Raw genomic sequence first — 21,553 nt, 5'->3', positions numbered from 1 at the left:
GTAGTTTAAAAAACAAAAGCAAAACTTTTAAGAAGCACAGTAAATCTGATCTTTACCTGCAAAATCCAGCAACAAACTACTTGTGTGGCATGAACAAGACACAAAAAGTACAGGTGAATCCTCATAAGTGTAGATAGTTAAAACCAAAGGAATTTTACCCTATCTCTGTCTAAGACTCAACCTAGGTTTGCTTGATCAATTTTTCTCTCCCCAAAAATCAAAGAACAATCACAGCTCCCTCCCTCCTTCCCTTTGTTTCCCAACCATGTGGGACCCAGTAACCACAGGGATGCAGAGTAAGAGCGCAAAGCCACAGGCTCACCTGGCTAGGTGGGACCAGCGACGGGAAGGGCATATTTCCTGGCTTTGGTTTCATCAGAAACAAGGAATTCTGCTCGTTGCTCAGGTGAGGCAGCTGCTGGGGAAGGTAGGTCATCAGGGCCGCCTTGCCTGGGCCGGCCCCAGGGCCACCTTGCCCGCAGTCTGCTTTGTAATGAGAAAGGGGCTTGGTGTTGCCGTAGTCTAGCACAGATCCTTGGTTGGTCACGGTGCTCTGGCTCAAGCTGCTTGGTGGCACCTGGTGACTCAGCAGGTTTACATGGCTGGGCGGGAGGTAGGGGCCTCCAGGATGAGGGGAGCTCTTATTCACACTGGGCATCATGAGCAGTTTGGAGTTGGTGAAGTCTTGCTTGTAGCCAGGAGGGCTGGCAGGCTTCTCCATGGTATAAGGTACATTTAAGGGGCTGTGGGACGGGCCTGTCTGTTGCCAGGTGGACATCTGGCCTGGAGCTGGTGCCTGAGCAGCCTGCTGTGAATTCTGGAGCATCTGCTGGCGCTTCTGCTTGGCAGCGATTTGCTGGAGCTGGTGGGCAGAAGACAGCTTTGAGGCCCCTCCTGGACCCTGGCTTGGCAACACCACACTGGAGATGGCTCTTTGTGCATTCTGGGCCTGGGCAGGTGCCGGCATCAGGCTGGGACCGGGGTTGTCTGCCCCGGGCTGACCAGAGGTGTGGAACAGAGGCTGAGAGCCCCCGAGGCTGGGTGAGTCTGTGCTCACAGGCCCGGAGGAAGGCCCCATTCTATAGGATGGAGGTCCTACAGAATCAGCCCTCACTTGTGGAGAGCCTGACTGTTCTTGTTCCAAGGCTGCTGGAGAGAATTCTGTCTTAATGCTGATGTCCTGTGCCAAGGGAGGCTGTGCGGCAGAACTGGAAGACTCTGGGTCCTTCTTTTCTTCGAAGTCCTCAGTGAACAGATCCTTCATGTCTTCATCAGGCACTGACCTGTTCAGCTCCTCGATGAGCTCCTTCCACTCCTGCTCGTTAAGGTTGAGGTCAGGCATGAGGTTGCTTTGGGATATGGAGCCTCCGGCCCCTGCGATCATGCAAGGCAGGTCATCCACAGGCTCCTGCTTCAGCTCTTTACTCAGGCCCAGAGGAAACGACTCGCCGGGGTTGCTGCCTCCATTCAGGTGGAGGCTTGAGTCTGCCAGACACTTCTTGTTCATGGAGTCCAGCCCCAGGGCGTGCTTCCCGCTGGCTTGCAGGGCCTCTGCACCGGGCTCCTCAGGCTGACTGAGGGGGGAGGCTGGAGGCAGGCCGTTGGAAGAGACTCCTACTCCCATGGGGGCCTCCCGGCGGGTCTTCTTATGCCCAGAAAAGAGGTCTCCATAGCCATTCTGTTGGTCACCATTCTGTGGGGAGGCAGTGCTATCAAGACTCCTCTTCACAGTGTCGTGGAGATGCTGAAAAACATGGAGAAGAGTGACTTGTGTGCACAGCACCGTGTAAGAGGCCTCTCGACTTCTCGTGGTGACTTAAACCAGAGGCCTGCCACCCTGCAGTGCTCTCCTGATGATTCCGCCTCCTTAGTCCACACTCCCACTCTGGGAACACTCCCACTTCCCCTCCAGGGTGGCCTCTCTGCCACCCCGCCCAGGTCCTGTGGCCTCGCCTGAGTCAGGACCAAGGGCCCAGCTGTGGGAAAGCAACCCAGTTATAGTGGATGGGTCAGTCCTGCACTTTTGCAGGACACAAGCCTGTCCTGTCATTCAGTGTAAGGGTATGCCCAAGAGGGGAGCCAAGGAGAAAGAGACAGAGGACACACACATTCTGAGACATCGTGTGAATCCTGGATCTAGTTGTACCTGAGACCAGCTACTCCCCCGCCCCCGCCCACCTTTTTACCTTCTTCTGTTTCAGCCAGTTTAACTGGGATTGCTGCTGCTTTCAGCTGAAGTAGCCCTGGCAATACAGGTTCTTTCTCAGCCTTGTGTGTGTGTGTGTGTGTGGGGGGGGGGGGGTTGGCTAGGAGGGAGTAGTCACCAGCATCAGGCTCCATCTTGTTGCCCCACCCTTTCCCTCCTGCTTTTGTCCCACTCAGCTGCCAACTGTGAGCATCTTCTAATCACCTGCCCATTGTCACCAACCTTCCCGAACCCCTCTTCTGACCCAGGCCATTGGACCACACAGCGAGGTATGTCTGCACCAATACTCTTGCTTCCACTTGTCCTCAACCAGATCTGTTCAACAGCCCTTATACAAAGAGTCTGCTTTGTGCCAGGGACAAATGCTGTGGACTATTAAGACGAATAAGGTGCTCCCTTTGCTTCATGGGCTCCCAGTTTCCTAGGACATGTGACACACAGGGACATGGCTACAGAATAAGACGAATGGCTTATGCAAGAGGCAGAGCAGTAAGCATCCTGAGAATACGGGGCAGGGGTGAGGAGGCGAGGAGGAGAGAAGGTAGTGTCTTCCTGCTGTTTCCCCAGCCTCGTTTCCAGCCGTCAGGACAAGGGTCCTCTACTAACAGAGGTGCCCACACTCAGCTTCTGTCCCTGGCTGCTCCTTTCCCATGTTTACTCTTGTTATATGTGGGCGGTTAGGCGTGACAGAGCAGGGATGGTGGGCCAGGTGCAGAGGTCACCAAGGTGGAAAATGTGGGGTACCTAGCAGCAGGCAGAACCGGAAAACCCAGGACCTGGCTCCTAGGGTGACCTTTCCCCTTGACATGCCCCTGGCATGTCTCTGGCCACGCTGGCAGTAAGACACCCTCAGTGGAGGAACAAGGAACTGATGAATGGCCTTGTGTGACTTCCACATGGGCCCTGGCATGACCACTCCCTGAAGTGTTAACCCACAGAGATAACTCCTAAGCCTCAGCTGCGTTGCAGCTCCTGGCTGAAACCAGACACAGTGAGGCCATGGCAGACCTCGGGACCAGCTGCACTGACCCAGGACCCCCTCCCTGCCCTGGCACCAACCAGTCAGTGGAGATGATGACCCTGAAAGGACACACCTGAACACTGATGGCTGTTGTACTGACATTCTCCCCTGGCACACCCACCCCTCAAAACCCCCACTCTTAATAGCCCTTAGGATGAAGGAGGACACAGTATTTCTTTAAATTAGTATCTGGGAACCTAAGTTAGCTCAGAAAAACTTAGGAATGTTTGATAAATGAAACTGTAGGGAAGAAGTATAAGAAAAACACAATCCTAGGACACAACTCAACAACATCTTTTTACTTTGCTTTCTCTGTAGGTTCCTCTGTTCTGTGTTTCCTGCTGCCACCTGGGGGTGAGAGGGGGAAAAGAAACCATGCTCCTAAAATGGGTCCCTTATATAAAAGACAGGGAATTCATACCCACGTAATCTGTCAGAAGGAAATCAAAATGAGTTGCTAGTTTTCTTGGATTTTTATTCTTCCTATTATATCCTTTTTAGAAAATCATTTGTTCCTTGGTGTCAGGTCTGGGCGGACTGTAAACTTGCTCAGTTGTCCATCTTCCTATGGAGGAAGACAGACACCTACAAGGTCAAGGGACTTGATGAGTCAGCTGATCATCCGGGATTAGAAACAGAATCCTACTTTGCCCTACCACTTGTAAAAGCTACCACTCCTTCTTCAACATTCATGAGCAAACAGATGCAGGTAAATTCTTTTTTTTTTTTTTAAGATTTTATTTATTTATCTTCAGAGAGGAAGGAGAGAGGGAGAGAAATATCAATGTATGGTTGCCTTTCATGTGTCCCCTGCTGGGAGTTAGCCTGCAGGGAACCAGCCAGATGCAGGTAAATTCTAAAGTAACAGCTTATTTTTGTAATACCAGTTGTGTAGCCAAAGGAGACATCAAACTGGAATGACCTGGGGGTGGGGGGTGGGGCCATGTGATGTGGTGGTCGTGGCAGATTTTTAAGTCCTGGGCGTTTACAGGAGTGCCTGCTACATGCAGCACGGAGGAAAGAAGCACTGTGAGTAAACTAAAGCCTAATCTCCAGGGATTCTCAAGAGATGGGAAAATGGCCTGAGCAGGTAACATAAGAACAAACACAAGCTGCCCTGTATAAATGCACAAGCTTGCTGTCAGCACAATGTACTTCTGGGCACTCGGCTCAGAGGCTCCTGTCTCAACTGCCAAGTGGTCTCACAGTGCACAGGGTTCTACGAGGGTCGAGTTCTGGGAATCACACAACCTGGTGCTAGCTTCCTTCACAAGGGGGTTTTGCTGAGGAACACTGCATGCATGCCTGCTGGCAAGCTGGAGGCCCCCCATGCTCACCCACTCAGTCTTGCACCATAGGCCTGGCTCCCACCCTAGCCTGTGCTGCCCACCACCTTCTTTCTGGAAGAGAGGCCCCAGGATATTGAAGCTGCTCCCAGTCAAGCCAGGGTTACCACACCTTTTGGACACTCCAGCAGCATCCTGACACCCCACTTGACCTGCTAGGCTTACATGACAGCCCCTCCGTGTCCTCCTCTTTTAGAGGCAGCTGGTTAAAGACAGAGGGCTCTCTCATCAATGCTCCTTGCCTGTGGTCAGCCACCTGGAGCACCAACCAGTGCTTCCCACCCCTTCTCCCTCAAATGAATGAATGGGCATTCATTTCCCCTCCCCCCCCTCTTCTGTCATCCTCCTATCAGCCCAACATGTCCCCCTGCCCCCAGAGCCAGCAGGTTGGTCCACCACAAGGTGGCTTCCACCCTCCAGAACTGAATGGATGACTGGACACTGAATGTGGGAGTAAAAGAAAGGGAGGGCTTGGGAAGGTTCTTTCTCTGAGGCCAGCAACAAACAATGACCTTCGTGCTGATAAATGCAATCCACGCTTTCAAACTTTCCTTCTCTTTCTCTGTTCATCACCTGCCACTTAATAACTCTCTGCATCTTTAAAGCCCTGTCCTCATATTTCTTTCCTACATTCTCTTTCTCTTCTGCTTTCCTGGTTGCTTCTTCTTAGTCTCCTTTGAGGTAGGTCTCCCCTTCAAACAAGGATCAGAGTCCTCTCCTCTCTTCCCTCTGCACACAATCCCGGTGATCTCATCCACTCTAACTCCTGCGCCTAAACACCACACCCAGAATAATCCCGATACTCACCCCCCCCTTTCACAGGCCCTCCCTATCTTGTCCGGTGCTTGAGTCACACCAGCCTTCCTTCCTTGTTCAGGTCCTCAAAGGTGTTGGGCTCATTTCACCTTGAGGCCTTTTCACTTGCTCTTCTCTTTGCCCAGAACACTTCCCCTTTATCTTCCCAGGGTGGCTTGGCTCCTGGGAAGATAAAGTCATTCTCAAAGTCATTCTCCCATCACCTGCTCCTCCCCTACAGTCACTCTCTACCCTACGTCTTGTTAATACCCCCAGTGGAGGCAGTCATTTGAATGGGCACGGCTTCCCCCATTACAATGAAAAACAGGAACCCCAGGACCTAGAGCAGTGCCTAGCACTCCATAAGTGTTTGTGTCTGAATGGGCTGTCTCTAACCTACCCATGTCTAAGAGCTCCAGACTCCTGTCTGTCCAACTGCCTTACCTGGCGTGCTCTACGAGGGGCACAGACACCTGAGACTGAATCTGTCTGAACCTGAGGCAGCGCCCCCACAGCTCTGTTGGCCTTTCCTCTGCTCCTGCCTCAGAGGACACAATGTCTGACCACCTGGGCACACAAACCAGAAGCCAGGGAGCCACTCTCCCTCCTCCTCCTCTAGCCCCTGCACCCACCAGCGCCCTTCTCCGAATGAGTGCACCTCCTTAGCATTTCTTGAATCCACTTGCTTTTCTCCTTTCACTAGCACCAACCACCTGGCCTGAATTATTCTAACCGTGTCTAAAGCTAGCCTTGTAACAGCCCCGCCCTCGTCCATGCTCCACCCTGTGGTCAGGGTGCTCCTGCAGAAGGGCAAATTGGACCCTGTCCTTCTCTTCCCAACTACTCCTCCAGGGCACTTCGCTGCCATCCTTCTGGCCCTAGCACACGCATGGCTCCCTAACAACTCTCCATCACACCCAGGCTGCATACTGCAGTGTGTCTCACTGGAACCCCCCCCCCCTCCAAGCATAGGCTGGAACACATAAAATCATAACTCTTTAAGTAAGGTAGTGGCACTGGTTAAGTGCAGGCAATTTCAGTCGAACACCACGCTGGTTCTTCTTTTCCCCTGAGCTCCTCTGGCGCCCTGCACCAACACTTGGGCCCCCCAGGAACCCAGTGTCTTCAGTAACGTGGATCCACTTTCGTGTAACACGCAGGGTTTCAGTGACTTGAGGAAAAATCCTAGAAACCCAAATCAAATAGCAACTTTGATTAAGGCACAGATTTGAGCCAAGTGTGACAGGGGCAAGCCATGACTTCTCAGAGTGCCTCACAGAGCGCTTGGCACCTGGACTTCCTGCTCCCAGTTGTGTTTCACAACCGTGGTGCAACCCTCCCAGGCCCCGAAAGGAGGGTGCCACTGCTCCTGCTCCACGGCATGTGGAAGGCAGGCAGGCAGGCAGGGACTCCATGAGGCTGCCTGAGCTCTGAGCACTCAAGAGGCCCTGGGAGGGACCTGCTCTCCCCCAGACAGATGGAGGTGAGGCTCCAACGAATCCCACTTCCACCTGGGAGGCTGGAAGAGGAGTCTGGCATGAGACACAAGCTGCAGGAAATGAGTCAGTATTTCAAACTCTAAGGAAAAAAGCACCTGCCCTAGGTCAAGCACAAAGAGCCCCATAAAGGTGATCTTATCAGAAAAATGGACTGTGCTATGAGAAAACCCCCATACCAATGCCACAAATGTTCTTTGTAAGATATTTAAAGAAAAAGGTAACTTTGCCCTCACCAGTGAGGCTCAGTTGGTTGGGTGCTGTCCCACAAACTAAAAGGTTACCTGTTCGATTCCCAGTCAGGGCACATGCCTGGGTTGAAGGTTTGGGCATGTGTGAGAGGCAACCGATCTGCCCTTCTCAGATTGATGTTTCTCTCCCTCTTTCTTGCTCCCTCTCTATAAATAAATAAAATCTTTATTAAAAAAGAAAAGAAAGAGAGAACCTGTCACAGAACCATGTATAATCTGCTACTAAAGAGGCCCAATGTTAAGACATTATTCACCATAACAGCTGGGCGTCTCGCAGACTTGGGAGCACAGAGGCACCTAAGAGACCTGGGAGCACCACTCCCTGCCCATGGTCCCTGCCTTAGGAACACAATGAAAACTGCAGAATCTGAGAAGTGCATTTTCCAGAAAACTGTGTTTGGTGTCTAGACACCTTATCATCACCTTTTTAAACTTTCTGTTTTTAAAGAATTACAGATTCACGAGAAGCTGCAAAGCGAGTACAGAAAGCTCCGGCCCCCTCACACAGTTTCCCCCAGCGGTGCTGTGTCACGCAACTGCAGCACATCCCCACCCAGGATGACCGTGTGTGTCATTGAGCACGTGACATCACCACTCTGGATAGAAGGCTTATGTGTTTTACACAATGTATTCTCTTCCTGTATGACTATAAAGCAGGAAGGTAAAATTTACGCTTTACAGTGAGAAACAAACTTGTTAAATAGGTTGCTTCTTTGCTATAGAAAAACCAACTGGGAAGCCACATGAGGTTCAGACAGTTGTGATGTACAGGAACACAAAGGAGGCTACCAATAAACCAGCTGTGGCGTAAGACACACTCCTCCCAGGACCTGCTTTCTAGACCTGCATGGCGACGATCCTGGGCCAAACCTAAGCTCCACTTAGCTTTCAGTGCTGTGACACCATCCTGCTAATATGGATGACTGCCCTACACTGGGAGATACCCGTGGGGGTTCATGCAGTACTCATTACCCAAGTCCTACTACGTGCCAGACAATGCCCAATAGAGACTATGCATAACATAATAGTGAATTAAGCTATGCACTAGGTTTTTACTGTGCCCTAAGCTGGGCAGTAGGCACTGGGGATAAAAAGATAAATAAGACAGTTCTGCTCCCAGGAGCTGGGATGTGATGAAGAAGCTATGAAGGCAGGCCAGAATACGAATGGAAGCCAGGAAAGACAGGCACAAGGATTGGGTATTAAAGGAGCAGAGAGGACATTCAGAAGCGGGAAGGGCAGTCCAGACGGAGAGGCAAAGGCAAGAAGAACACACACAGGAGCACTGAGTGGGAGTGGACGGAGGGAATCCAGCGGAGAAAATGCTGAGTGTTTCTGAAGAGCAAAGAGTGCCACAGGGAGTATGGACAGAGAGCAAGGATGGGAATAGGTTGTGATTTAGTGGAAAATTTCAAAAAACACACAAAACTAAAGAGAACAATATACTGAACCTTCATGACCATCATCCAATTAATTTTTTAAATTAAAAACATTTTTTTAAACTTACTGATTTCAGAGAGGGGGAGGAGACACAGAGGGCAAACGAGAGAGCGAAGGCACCATTGCTTTGCTGTCCCACTCATTTAAGGACCACTCACTGCTTGTTCTCGAGAGTGACCTGACCTGAGAGTGAATTTGTAACCTTGCTTTACTGGAACAATGCTCTGACCAACTGAGCTACCTGGCCAGGGCCTGCCCATTACCCAATTTAAACAACTATTAGTATTTCACCATTTTGTCTCATTTCCACCATCCTATCCCCCTGTCCCCAAAACTATATATATTTTTTAATTTTATTTACTTATCTTTAGAGGGGAAAGGAAGGAGAGAGGGAAATATTAATGCATGGGTGCTTCTCATGTGTCCCCTGCTGGGACCTGGCCTGCAACCCAGGCATGTGCCCTGACTGGGAATCAAACTGCGATCCTCTGGTTTGCAGGCCCGTGCTCAATCCACTGAGCTACACCAGGCAGGGCTCAAAACTATATTATTTAAAAAATAAATCCTAGCCCTGGCCAGCATGGTTCAGTTGGTTGAAGCATATTTCCATACACCACAAGATTGTGGGTTCAATTCTTGGTCAGGGCACAAACCTAGGTTGCAGGTTTGATCTGCAGTCCAACCATGTACAGGAGGCAAGGCAGCCAATCAAGGTTTCTCTCACATTGATGTTTCCCTCTCTCCCTTCCTCTCTCTAAAGCAATGAAAAAATGGCTTGGGCGAGGATATAAATACATACACATATACATATAAATCTTATGTATATCATTTAATCCACAAATATTTTAGTAAGCTGGCAGAGAGTGCAGCAAGTGGCACTGTTCCCTCTCCGACCCCTTGCCCACATACAGTACCACAACGCAGCTATGTGGGTTGCCCCGCCCTGGTGAACACCTAAGGCTCTGCCCCTTACTACCTAAGAGATGCGCTGAGACAAAAATAAAAAATGGCCCAGATGAAAGAACAGATTAAAGCTTCAGAAAAAATACAATGAAGCAACAAAGAGATAGCTAACCTATCAGATGCACAGTTCAAAACACTGGTAATCAGGATGCTCAGCCAATCAGAATTGGCTGAATATGGTCACAAATTAGAGGGAAAAGTGAAGGCTATGAAAATTGAAATAAAGGAAAATGCACAGGGAACCAACAGTGACAGGAAGGAAACTGGGACTGAAATTAATATTTGGGAGCAGAAGGAAGAAAGAAACATTCAACCACAACACAATGAAGAAAAAAGAATTCAAAACAATGAGGAGAAGCTTTGGAACCTCCAGGACATCTTTAAACATTCCAACATCAGAATCATAGGCATATATTTTCCCTTAAAGTCTCTTTCTTCTTTCTGATTCCCCAAATTTGTTGCCTTTTTGTCTTATTTTGTTTTGTTTTTTTGAGAGAGATTGAGAAATGGAAGGACTCTGAGATAGAAGAATCAGGTAGAAAAAGGCAGAGAAGTAAAAATTTCCAGGTACACGGCGGGTACCTAGGAAGACATACTTGCTGAAGGAACGACAGAGAGGGAGAGGAGGCTAAGGGGAAAGAGGCCATGAACTCCACTGCATGTTCCTTGAGGCAGAAACCAACATATATACTTTCTCTCCCCAAATTCAAGTACTTTGTACAGGGTCTGTGTACTTAGAACACAAAGTAAAAGTAAAGTAAGTAAAAGTAAAGTAAGTAAAGTAAGTAAAAGTTCTTTTACTTCACCGCTAAGTAAAAGAACAAAGGGGGAGGGAAGGGCCTGAGGGGCTTGAACTATATGACTTGGCCTTGGGTCCCACCAGGGGAGTGTGACCACAGTGCATGGTTCCCTCCAAAGGAGCGTGCTCTGGAAACAGCTGTATTCTGAACCTCAGTCTGAAAATAAAAGCCTGCCCTTCTTATCCCTCAAAACAAAGTGTGTGTGGGAGACACTGACGTTAGCCAGAGAGGGTCAAAGGAGAAGGGAGCTCACCGGGCAGCAGACAGCCTCCTGTGGGTCAGCCCAGTCCCCTGGGAAAGCCTCTGCGACTGTCATCCCACGAGTTCAGTGTGGCGTCCACACATGGACATGAAGGGCAGGCGCACGACAACTGCTGAAGCCTCCAGCCAGCACCTTCCTGGTCAGGGGATGCTGGGACTCCACTGGGGGCTCTGCCCAGGAGGCTGCCCGTCCTGGGGGCAGTAGGCTCTGCACAGCAGGCTCTCACTGGGCTTCCCCAGCCCCGCCCCCTGTCGTGGCAGCCTTTCAAAGTCCTGTCTGTTCCCTCACCACCTCTTCCTCCGCTTTTCTTCACCTCCCTCTGCCCTGGTTCTCTCCTCTGCTCAGCTCTCACAAATGCTCAGCACCTCCCACCTTTTCAGCTCCCTCCTCCTCTGCATGGTGTTCTGCAGTGTTAATAAACAGCACAGCCAGTGGGGGTCCGCATCCTGGTTCAGTTGTTAATTGCTGTGTGCTCACAGACCAATGACTAAACATCTTGAGAAGCTTTGGTTCCTCATCTAAAAAAGGAAGCGGGGAGGGGAGTAGAGCCACTTCCTGGGTGGCTGTGAGGCACCCCTAAAACATTCCTACTGTTAGGAAATCCTCTCCCTCCACCTCATGGCATCATCAAAAACAGATCTCTGCGTTGTCACACTTACCAAGGCGACTTTCTGGTTCTTAAATCCAAGGGACACATATCAAACTCTATCTACTGAGTTGGCCAAAAAGTCCATTTAGTTTTTTTCCATAAAGTAAAAGACACATTTTTCAGTTTCACCAATAACTTAATTGATTTGGATATTTTGAGTATGTCAGTTATTTCTCATTATTGGCTTCTTGTAGGTAGACAGGGGCCAAACACCTTTGAATGCCTAAGACAGCCCCACAACAAAGGATTATTTGGCCAAAATGTCCAAAGTGCAAGGAAACTTCCCAAACCACTTTTGATACATTTGATCAGTCATAGCACCTTCTCCATACACTGCACAAAATTTCTGTGTGTGTTTCAGTTGCTTTTACCTTTCTTGAAATAATAAAAGTATAATATGCAAAAATGTTGCTTATCTTCTTCCATCATCAATATTAAAATGGCTGCACAAAATCACCAATTTTGATAAATTTTTAAAAAAGATTGTACTTATTTATTTTTAGAGGGGAAGGGAAGGAGAGAGGGAGAGAAATATCAATGTATGGTTGCCTCCCGTGTGTCCCCTGCTGGGAACTGGCCTGCAACCCAGGCATGTGCCCTGACTGGGAATCGAACCGCGATCGTGTGGTTCGCAGGCCCGTGCTCAATCCACTGAGCTACACCAGCCAGGGCTAAAATCTTTTAAAAAATACAATAAAATGCATGCTGGTATGACAGCTGTCACAATACACTAACAAAACTTTTTCAAATGAAGTTAAAGACAACTAAGCACAACTAGCGCCACCCTCTGGAAAAAGCTAAATGGACTTTTTGGCCAGCCCTATACTGACCCTTCTGAGACACTGGACTCTAATGACCAGCCTCTCTGTTCTACACAGTATCTCCTTCCTCGAGGCCAACTCCACTGCTCTCTGGACCTGCTACTGTCCCTTCTGCCTGCGTCTTCAAGGAGGACGCCTGCAGGCCTTCCCCCTGCTCACTGCTGTCTATACTCAGGCCAGAGACACAGCCGGACAGCCTGGCACTGAGCAGGCACCCGAATGAACGTGCACGGTTGTGTGAACACTTCCCAGACTGTCTTCTTTGTGACCAGCCCTCTCTCTGGTGCCCTAGGCTTGCATATAAGACTGTAACTAGAGTCTCCACATGGCTGCCAAACAGGGTGGCCTCCAACCTTGGCTCTTCCCCTTCCTTCCTTTCTCTCATGCTCGCTGACGTGGTGAGTGGCTCAGTCCTTGTCCTTTCAGGTGACCAGTCACTGAGTTCCACTGATTCTACCTTCTACAGCTCCCTCCAAGCCACATCTTAGTTCAACTCCTCATTGTTTGTTCATTTCTACCTAGATTACTGAAATGACTTCACGCTGACCTGTTTATTTTCTCTCTGCTCTAACCCACCAGTCACGATGTTATCAGAGTGGTGTCTATGAAACGCATGTCTGAACCATTTCAAGTCCCTTCTTACTCCTCTGTCACTTAGTGGTGAAGTTCAAATTCCTTCACTGGGCACATAAGGGCCTGTTTGATCTGATCCCAACCAACTTTCCTGCTTCATACCCTAGTTTTCCCTTAAGGCCCCAAACGTAAACTGAACCCCTTTCAGAATTGCCAATATGCCTCTAGCCTGGCAATCCCGCACTAATCCTTTAAGATTCAGCTTAAACATCAACTCCTCTATAACATTTCCCCCCGACCACTTAACCCACACCTAGTCCAACTTCTCACTGCATCCCCAAGTGCTCCATCAAAACATGGCACATAACACTCATGGTGAAGCACTGGAGTCACGCTCGAAACACTCCAGGCCTGTCTCTCTGCATTTCCACCCTGCAGAGGACAAATGCCTTGCCATTCTCACCCCAGTGCCAGGCCCTATGCTCAGCAGGCTAGAGGCACCCCGAGACCAGCTCCAGAACAAACTCTCCCATCTTCCTCATCGCTCCCTTCCTGGCCATTCTACTGTTCTCCAGCCTCAAGGACACTGTTCTTCAGTTCCACAGGCTGGCTCTGTGCCAGTAAAGGGGGCAGGCCTGGTTCCCTTCACCTTCAGGATCGCCTACAGAGTTAGTGCTGTGCTGCTATCTCCCCAATTTCAGAATCAAGACGCTGGGGCTGAGAGAAGCTAAATGACTTGGAAAGTGAGCACAAACCATGGTTTGAACGCAGGTCTATTTCTTTCAAAGTCATTTCTAAAAGTCCAACTTCTGTGACTCCTTCAAATGTGCCACCTTGTCACCTCAAAATTTCCTAGTGGATTTACTTTTCTTTCTCTCTTGTTCGGGAGGGAAACATCTGCTTTTGTCTTTGCAAAGATTAATTAATTCCCTTCAGCTTCACCTTCTTACTCCCTGCGGACCTGCCTTATCCAAGACTTCACATTCTCCTCTCCCTACCTCAAAAATCACTTCGATCTGTTTTGTTCCAGAGCAAGCAGTGGTTCTCAGCGTGGCCCCAGACCAGGAGTGCCAGCATCGCCCAGGAGTCTTTTAGAAACGCATGTGCTCAGGCAGTACCACAGCCCACAAGGGCTTGCTTTCTGGAACTTGCAGCAGGCCCAGAAGACAGTTTTAACAAGTAGTCACACTGAAAATAAATAAACAAGTGAAGCTAATTTTAATAACATGTTTTACTTTACTTGATATAGTATCATTTCAAATGTAACTGATGTAAAAAACAGAGGTATTGTATGTGCATTCTTTCCTGGTACCAAGTTTTCAAAGTACTCCTCACACTCTTTCATGCATAGTTAACACCTTTGGTACAATTCAATTTGAGTTAGGCACATTTCAAATGTGTACAGACCCTGCTGTTGGTGGCTACAGACAGCTACAGAAACCTGCCTTGGAGTTAAGTTTCCAGGACAATGACCTGCACAGGCTGCCTGGTGCCATCAGCAGGCTGCTCAGCAAGAGGCTCCCCTTTCAGAGCCCGACCTCACGCACCAGCAACACTGACCTGCAGTACACCAGGCCCTTCTGTGCTGGACCTTCCTCCCCTGAAGTCCTCGGCCCTGCTCCTCCCTTCTTTTTCTCCCACATCCTTCTCACACTCTTTCTCAGTGTGTTCAAGAAGACTCTGCCATGTGATCACTGAGCTAGCCAATCTTACCTGGGCCCTCGGGGCAGAGCAGGGAACAAACCCCTAGCTCCCCGAGAGCCCACATTTTAGCTGGGTTTTGTTCCTGAGAACATAAGTAGTTTGTGGACTTATGATTTTAAATACAGTGCTCAGGAAAGGCTTCATGGAGAGAAAAGTGTGAGTGCGGTAGGCAGGACCCGAGAGTGAGCTGCGCTGGCATCTGGGGCACAGGGTCCAGGCAGAGGGGAGAGCAGTGCAGAGGCAAGTGGGAGTGTCCCAGGGTGGGGGGAGCAGGGAGGTGCTGGGGAGCATGAAGAGAAGGTGTCAGAGGGGTGGGAGTACTCAAGTGCACAGGACCTGGGGGCCCAGGGAAAGGGTTGGCGTCGCGTCCCCTATGTGAGATGGGGAGTCTGTGATGGGGTTGGCGCAGAGGACAAGAGCACTCTGGCACCAGGCGGAGAGCAGCAGACTGCAGAAGAGCGAGCGCAGGCAGGGAGACAGATCAGGAAGCAACGATACAGGTGAAAAAAAAACGATGACTGAGACCATAGCAGCAGTGACACAGGTGCGTCAAAAAGCGGCAGTTCTGGATGTGTGCTGAGGAACAGGCTGCTGAAATTTGCCGATGGGTTCTGGCCTGAAGGTACCTGAGAGAAGAACGTCCCTGGCAGCTGGTGTGTGGGTGGAGTGCAGTGGGTGATGGCAGATGGCCACTGAGAGCCCACGTGGGAGGGCTGTGTGTGGGCCAAGGACAGAGGTGGGCAGAGCACGTGCAGTGCCCACTTGGACTCCCTATTCCCAAAGGTGACTGCAGAGTCTACCGCTGGCTTTCTGGGCCACCCTCTGGTGTGCCACAGGTAACAGCACAGCAGTGTCAGTGCCCTTATCTGTCTGGGTCAGCTCTGGAGCAGGGTTACTCCCTCACTCACCTCCATCTTCTCAGTACCTCGGTGAGACCTGACTCGTGATCACTGCTCAGTAAACAGACCCTGAGCATCCTGCCATTTGGCTGGGACCGGCTCATGTGCCAGACAAGAACATGCCACGGCTGACCAGGTCTTCCAGCAAAGGCTCATGCCTAACTGACAGCGGTAAACAAGACATCAAAACCAACAACAAAGAGAAATCTCCTAAACCAGTAAGAGTTCCATTAGGCACCTACTCTGTGCTAGGCAGAGCAACTCTGCCAAGCAGGTGTAATCATCCCACAGGGAGGGAAATGTAAGCCTGGCGAGAGCACAGTGAAGAGTAGTAACCAGCTCAGAGGTAATGCTTAAGAGAGAGAGAGTGTGTGTGTGTGTGTGTGAGAGAGAGAGAGAGAGAGAGAGAGTATGTGTGTGTGTGTGTGTGTGTAGTGAGCACAGGAGAGACGGCTGCTCACATCTTAACAACCCTCGAAGAAGAGTAGAGGGTGGGGTGGGGCGTGAGCTGCAAACACTCACCTGCAGTTTCATGGCCCCCAGGGGTAGCCAGCCACCTGCCACACCAAAGGCTGGTACAGTAGACAGAAATATGTGAATTCTTAACTCTCCATGTAACTTATCCAGGCTGCACTCATGTGCTCAAACTGTACTACAAAACCCAGCTTCTGACACAGATTCTAAGCTTTCTCTAATAAAGACATTTAGGAAAGAAGTCTAAAAACTTTACATTCTCTTCACATGAAATGGATGATCTACAGGGGAAGCTAGCTACCAACGGACCAGTGTGACATCAGCAGTGCACCTTACACAAAGCCCGAACTGGACTGTGGCTCACGACCTCCTCAGACTTGCAGCTAAGGTAGATCCACATCTTGTGTCTCCCAGAAAAAGTCACCAACAAGGCCCTGGCTGGTGTGGCTGCTGGCCTGATAACCAAAGGGTCTCCAGCTTGATTCCCAGTCAGGACATATGCCTGGGCTGTGAACCAGGTCCCCAGTAGGGGATGCATGAGAGGCAACCACATACTGATGTTTCTCTCTCTTTCTCCCCCTTTTTCCTCCTCTCTAACTATAAATAAGTAAAATTTAAAAAGAAAAAGTCCAACAAGACCCCCATAGCTAAATATAATTTCCCAGCAACACCTATCCTGCAGGGACACCCCTGATCCAGTTCAGGAGATGGAATGTCAAAAACCAGAAACTCTTAACTCATCCCTAATTCCTCCTCCCCACCAACTCTCTATCAATCACCAAATCCTATCCATTTTATCATCTCATATCTCTGGAATCTGGCCTTCTCCTCTGTTCCCACACTGCCACTTTCTAGCTCCTCCTAATCATTTCTTGCTGAGCCCAATAAAATAGCATTCTAACTGGTCCCTCTGCTGCCAACCCCCTTTACCACCTGTGCTCACCCTCTCCTACCCCTGCACCACTGCAAAGATTACCAAAGGCACAAATGTGCATGTGATTTGCCATTATTTAAATCCTTTAATTGGCTCTCCAGAGAGCCATTTAAAAAGAATTAGGCACAGGCTCCTTGCCATGGTGTGTGCAGAGACCGTGTGCACCAAGCTGGCTGGGACGTGGGTGTGTGTGAGGGTGCTTCTGGACGAAACTCACTCGAGAGCTGGCAGACTGGTGTGAGTGGGCCTCACCTAGTCAGGGGGACCTGAACAGAAGAAGACTGGGAGGGGGAGTAACCCCCGCCCCCCCAACCCCCGGCCTCAGTCTTCTCCCGCCTTCAGAACCAAACTGAGACATCAGCTGCGCTCGGGTCCCCATGGCTCCAACCCACCAGCCTCTCCACACAGCCACCTCCTAATGGTTTTGTTTCTTTGGAGAATGCTGCCCAGTCCAGTATGCAAGGCTTTCATGATTTAACATGTTTATGTCTCTAGGCTCAACCCACCCTTTTCATAATTATAATTTTCCTTTGCAATTACAAATTTTTTTGTTGTCTCCTGACTGGTGTGGCTCAGTGGGTTGGGCATTGTCCTTCGAACTGAAAGGACACCAGTTTGTTCCCAGTCATGGCACATGCCTGGGTTGTGGGCCAGGTCCCCAGTTTGGGGCATATGAGCAGAAAGAGATGGATGATATATCTCTCCTCTCTTCCTACCCCCTCTCTCTATAAATAAAATCTTTAAAACAACTAACCCTCATGGAACCTGCCAGCCTCGAAGGGAGAGGACAGCCCCGCACCCATCAGATGGAGGCTCCAGGAGGGGGCGAGTGGACCAGTCTTGGGGGCGTGGTCTGACTTCCGCTTCTCTGGGAGGTGGTGAGGCCCCTTCTGTGGAAGCAGTGAGCAAGGTCACCAGTGAGTCTTGGGGAACAGGGTTTGCCCCCTTTGGGCACTGGGGGCACCTGGCAGGACTGCTGTGTGGGCCAGGTACTGAATGTGCAGTAGCGGGGTGGTCAGAGGGCGGGGGCTGCTCGGTGCTCCCTGCCCCTGAGCCCATGTGGCCCCCCTCCAGTCCTCAGGGAGACTGAGGACTGCTGTGAGCGTCCTCATGAGGATCTGGGCCAGGTTCTCCTGGGCATCCGTCCTCAGGTTAAGAAGATGGCCCGATGGAAGTGGGGGTCTTGGTGCCAGTCTGTCTCTGAGGTGACAGTGCAGGGCTGCCATCCTGGGACCCCCCCCCCACCATCCACCAAGGGATCTCTTGTCATATCTCGTGGGGTCTCCTGCTTCCTGTCTCTCATGTCTTATTCTTTCTTGATTCATTCTTTCTATTTTGGTGGGGATACTTCTTATAATAGCTCCTTGAGAAAGGGCATGTGGCAGTTAAAATTTTTAAAATCTTAATCTCAAAAACTGTAACTCATTCCTGTGTACTTTGGCTAGGTATAGAATTATAGGTTTGTAATCATTTTCCTTCAGAATTTTTAAGGGATTGTACTACCACCTTCTTACTACTTCCTGTGTTGCTTCTGTGAAGTCCGAAGAAATTCTGATTCTCAATATGTGACCTAGTACACTCCCCATCCTGGAAGCTCATAAAAGCTTTTAAACCCCATGTCCTGGGAATTGTGTGACTAGCTTGAGTCCATCTTCTTCCCCAGTGACAGGCATAGCATGCCCTTTTCATTTGGCAGCTCATTTCTCCCTGTTTTCTCTCTTCCCATAATCTCTACCATTCAGATGTTGGACCTCCTACACTGGTCCTCTAATTTTCTTTTCTATTTTTCATCCATTTTGTATTTTTTTCTTTACTTTTTGGAAAATTACTTGTATTTCATACGTATAGTTCATACATACAGTTCTTATTTTAAAAATATTTCCACCCTGGCTGGTGTAGCTCAGTGGATTGAGCGCGGGCCTGTGAAGCAAACGGTTGCCGGTTCGATTCCCAGTCAGGACACATGCCTGGGTTGCAGAACAGGTCCCCAGTGCGGGGCATGTGAGAGGCAACCACACATTGATGTTTATCTCCCACTTTCTCCTTTCCTTCCCCTCTCTCTAAAAATAAATAAATAAAATATTTTAAAAAATATTTCCAAAATTTGCTTTCAGAATTTTAAAAAACTTGTTCCATATACACAATACATCCTCTTATCTCTTCCATTAACACCTAACTGGCTGAAGCAAGTCGTAAGTCCAAGCCCCACATTAAGGGATGGGGAAGTGTATAGTCCACCTGCTCTGAAACCATGACAAAGGCATTGGTGTACAATACGACCTAGAGAGGGAAGAACTAAGAGCTACCATTTAACATAACCCCGCACAACTAACAGATATAACACCCCCATCAGTAACAGTAATTCATGTTAGCAGTGATAAAAGTCAGGGAAGAGGTGGAACAGGAAAGAGGCAAGGAGATATATAGTTAAAAAATGTTCCATGCAGCCCTGGCCGGTGCGGCTCAGTGAACTGAGTGCCAGCTTGTGAACCAAGTGGTTGATTCCCAATCAGGGCACATGCCTGGGTCGCAGGCCAGGTTCCCAGTGTAGGGCGTGCAAGAGGCAACCACACCTTTATATTTCTCTCTTTCTTCCTCCCTTCCCCTCCCTCTAAATAAAATCTTTTTAAAAAAGTGCTCCAGCCCTGGCTGGTGTAGCTCAGTGGATTGAGCGCGGGCCTGTGAACCAGAGGATCGCGGTTCAATTCCCAGTCAGGGCACATGCCTGGGTTGCAGGCTGGTTCCCTGCAGGCCAACTCCCAGCAGGAGACGCACAAAAGGCAACCATACATTGATGTTTCTCTCTCTCTCTCCTTCCCCTCTAAAGATAAATAAATGAATAAAAATTAAAAAAAAAAAGTGCTCCATTAATTCTGATATATATGCCCTTCTGCCACAGAGAGTGTCTCAGTGAAAATAATACATTAACCAGCAATTTGTTTATAAAAAACTTCTAATTTTTATAAAGTTCTTCATGTAAGATCTCATCTACAGAAGCTAAATGTTACAGTTAAAAGATAAAAAGCTTTGGTGCTACACTGTGATTTGAATTCTGGCCCCACCACTGAGTTGTCAACTGTGGCAAGTTAACCTATGAGTCTTAGTTTCCTTACATGTAAAATTGGACATAATCATATCTATCATATAATAATACTGTCAGGACTAAATGACAATATAGAGTATGGTCCTTTAAAGAGTATGATCCTTTAAAAAAGTTATTGCGACCTGACCAGCCAAGTTACTTGTATCAAAGCAGAACTGACTGGATGCCATGATCCCAAGACAGGTGCATCACATACGGTAGGTCCCCCCTTACCCATGGGCACACAGTTAAAAACCCCCAGAGGATGTCTGAAACCAGGGATAGTGCGAAGCCCTATACATACTAGTTTTTTTATCCTACAAATACGTATCTATGGGGAAGTTTAACTTGTAAATTAGGCATAGTAAGTGATTAATAATAATGATATACAACAAGTATAACAATACACTGAAAAGTTACGGGGAGGTAGTCTCTAAGTATTTTATTGTACTACACTCACTCTTCTTGTGATGAGGTGAGCTGATACAATGCCTCCGTGAGGAGATGAAGTGAGCTGAAGGAAGGCAACTATTTATATTCTGAGGATATATCAGGAGGATCATCTGCTCTGGATGATTCCATATCATCGAGCCATGACGATGTCAATGGTTGAATTTTAATTAAAACTTACGAACTGTTTATTTCTGGAATTTTTCCACTTAATATTTTCAGACCACAGTTGACTGTGGGTAACTGAAACCCTAGAAAGCAAAACCACAGTAACAAACGTGGACAAAGAGGAAAGGGTTATATAAGTAGCAGAGGCAGATGAAGACAGAATCCCAAGGCAGCTGCCCCATCACACAGTAGATCACCTCCAGCCAGCTTGGGGATTCCTTAATGGAAAGGTCTTGACCCCATTAGCCAATCAGCAACACTCAGAGACTTTGCTTTCCGACAAGGGAAGAGATGTTTTGTGGTCTCCTGGCTTTAGAAGAACTACCCCACCCTATTTTTCCCCCCATGAACCACAACTCTCAGAGCCTACACTGTGCCTACACTGGGTTACCTGCTTGGAGGTAAAATTTTTCCACTTAGTTTACAATCTTTGGTCTCTCAGAAATTTTTTCCCTGGACACCTTTTAAAGATGAGGAGGTTGGAGCAAAGAGAGTAAGTGTTAAGCTTAAAGTCATACAATTACTTTAGGTCAAAACTATCACTATGTTAGGTTTTTGACTCCTGGCCCATAATTAGCTTTATCCTGTCTGCATGAGAATACTGAACTAATTTCCTTCTGCTCATTACCAGCACCCTCCTTCCCTGAGACACAGGACCCACTGTCCTTCCATTTTTGTTTAGAGGAACAGACTTTATCCTTAACTATACAACAATAAAGGTACTATGTAGCAACAGAGATACATACATTTAAAAGTTTTTCTTGCCTTATATACGTATTTAGGCAAAGAATCACAGACTCTTATCACCTCTTTCTTTGACTTTAAAACAACTCTAGTCTGTCTAATTTCATTGCCTTTATTAAGAAACCCTTAGGGTAGCTGAATGCATAAGAAAACAAAACCTATACATATGATGCCTGTGAGAGACTCCCTTCAGATCAAAAGACACACCCGAACTGAATGTAAATGAATGAAAAAAGGTATTTTGTGCAAATACAACTTTTTTAAAGCTGGAGTAGCAATACCTGTATCAGACAAAATAGACATTAAAACAAAGGCTGTAACAAGACACAAAGAAGCCCCCAGCAGGACCACTTCTGGGTGTTTATCTGAAGAAACCCAAACACCAATTGGAAAGACACGGGCATCCTATGCTCACTGCAGCATTACCTATAGTGGCGAAGATGTGGAAGCAGCTATATGTCTGTCTATGCAAATG

At 48.5% G+C, this 21,553-nt stretch overlaps 1 protein-coding gene across 2 annotated transcripts in view; it reads right to left on the bottom strand.

Annotated features, from left to right (window-relative positions):
- The window catches only part of MAML1 (mastermind like transcriptional coactivator 1), a 42,767-nt gene that overhangs the window by 8,325 nt on the left and 12,889 nt on the right, over nt 1–21,553 (bottom strand). For both annotated transcript variants that reach the window (XM_037058014.1, XM_037058013.1), the window contains exon 2: nt 323–1,744. In XM_037058014.1, coding sequence (XP_036913909.1) covers nt 323–1,744 — 1,422 coding nt within the window. The remainder of the gene's footprint in view (nt 1–322; nt 1,745–21,553) is intronic.

Source organism: Sturnira hondurensis, unplaced genomic scaffold, assembly GCF_014824575.4.
Source record: "Sturnira hondurensis isolate 20B ecotype Veracruz unplaced genomic scaffold, ASM1482457v3 Scaffold0009776, whole genome shotgun sequence".
Taxonomy (NCBI): domain Eukaryota; kingdom Metazoa; phylum Chordata; class Mammalia; order Chiroptera; family Phyllostomidae; genus Sturnira; species Sturnira hondurensis.
The sequence above is the reverse complement of the archived record's forward strand: the minus strand, read 5'-3'. Positions and strand labels throughout refer to the sequence as shown.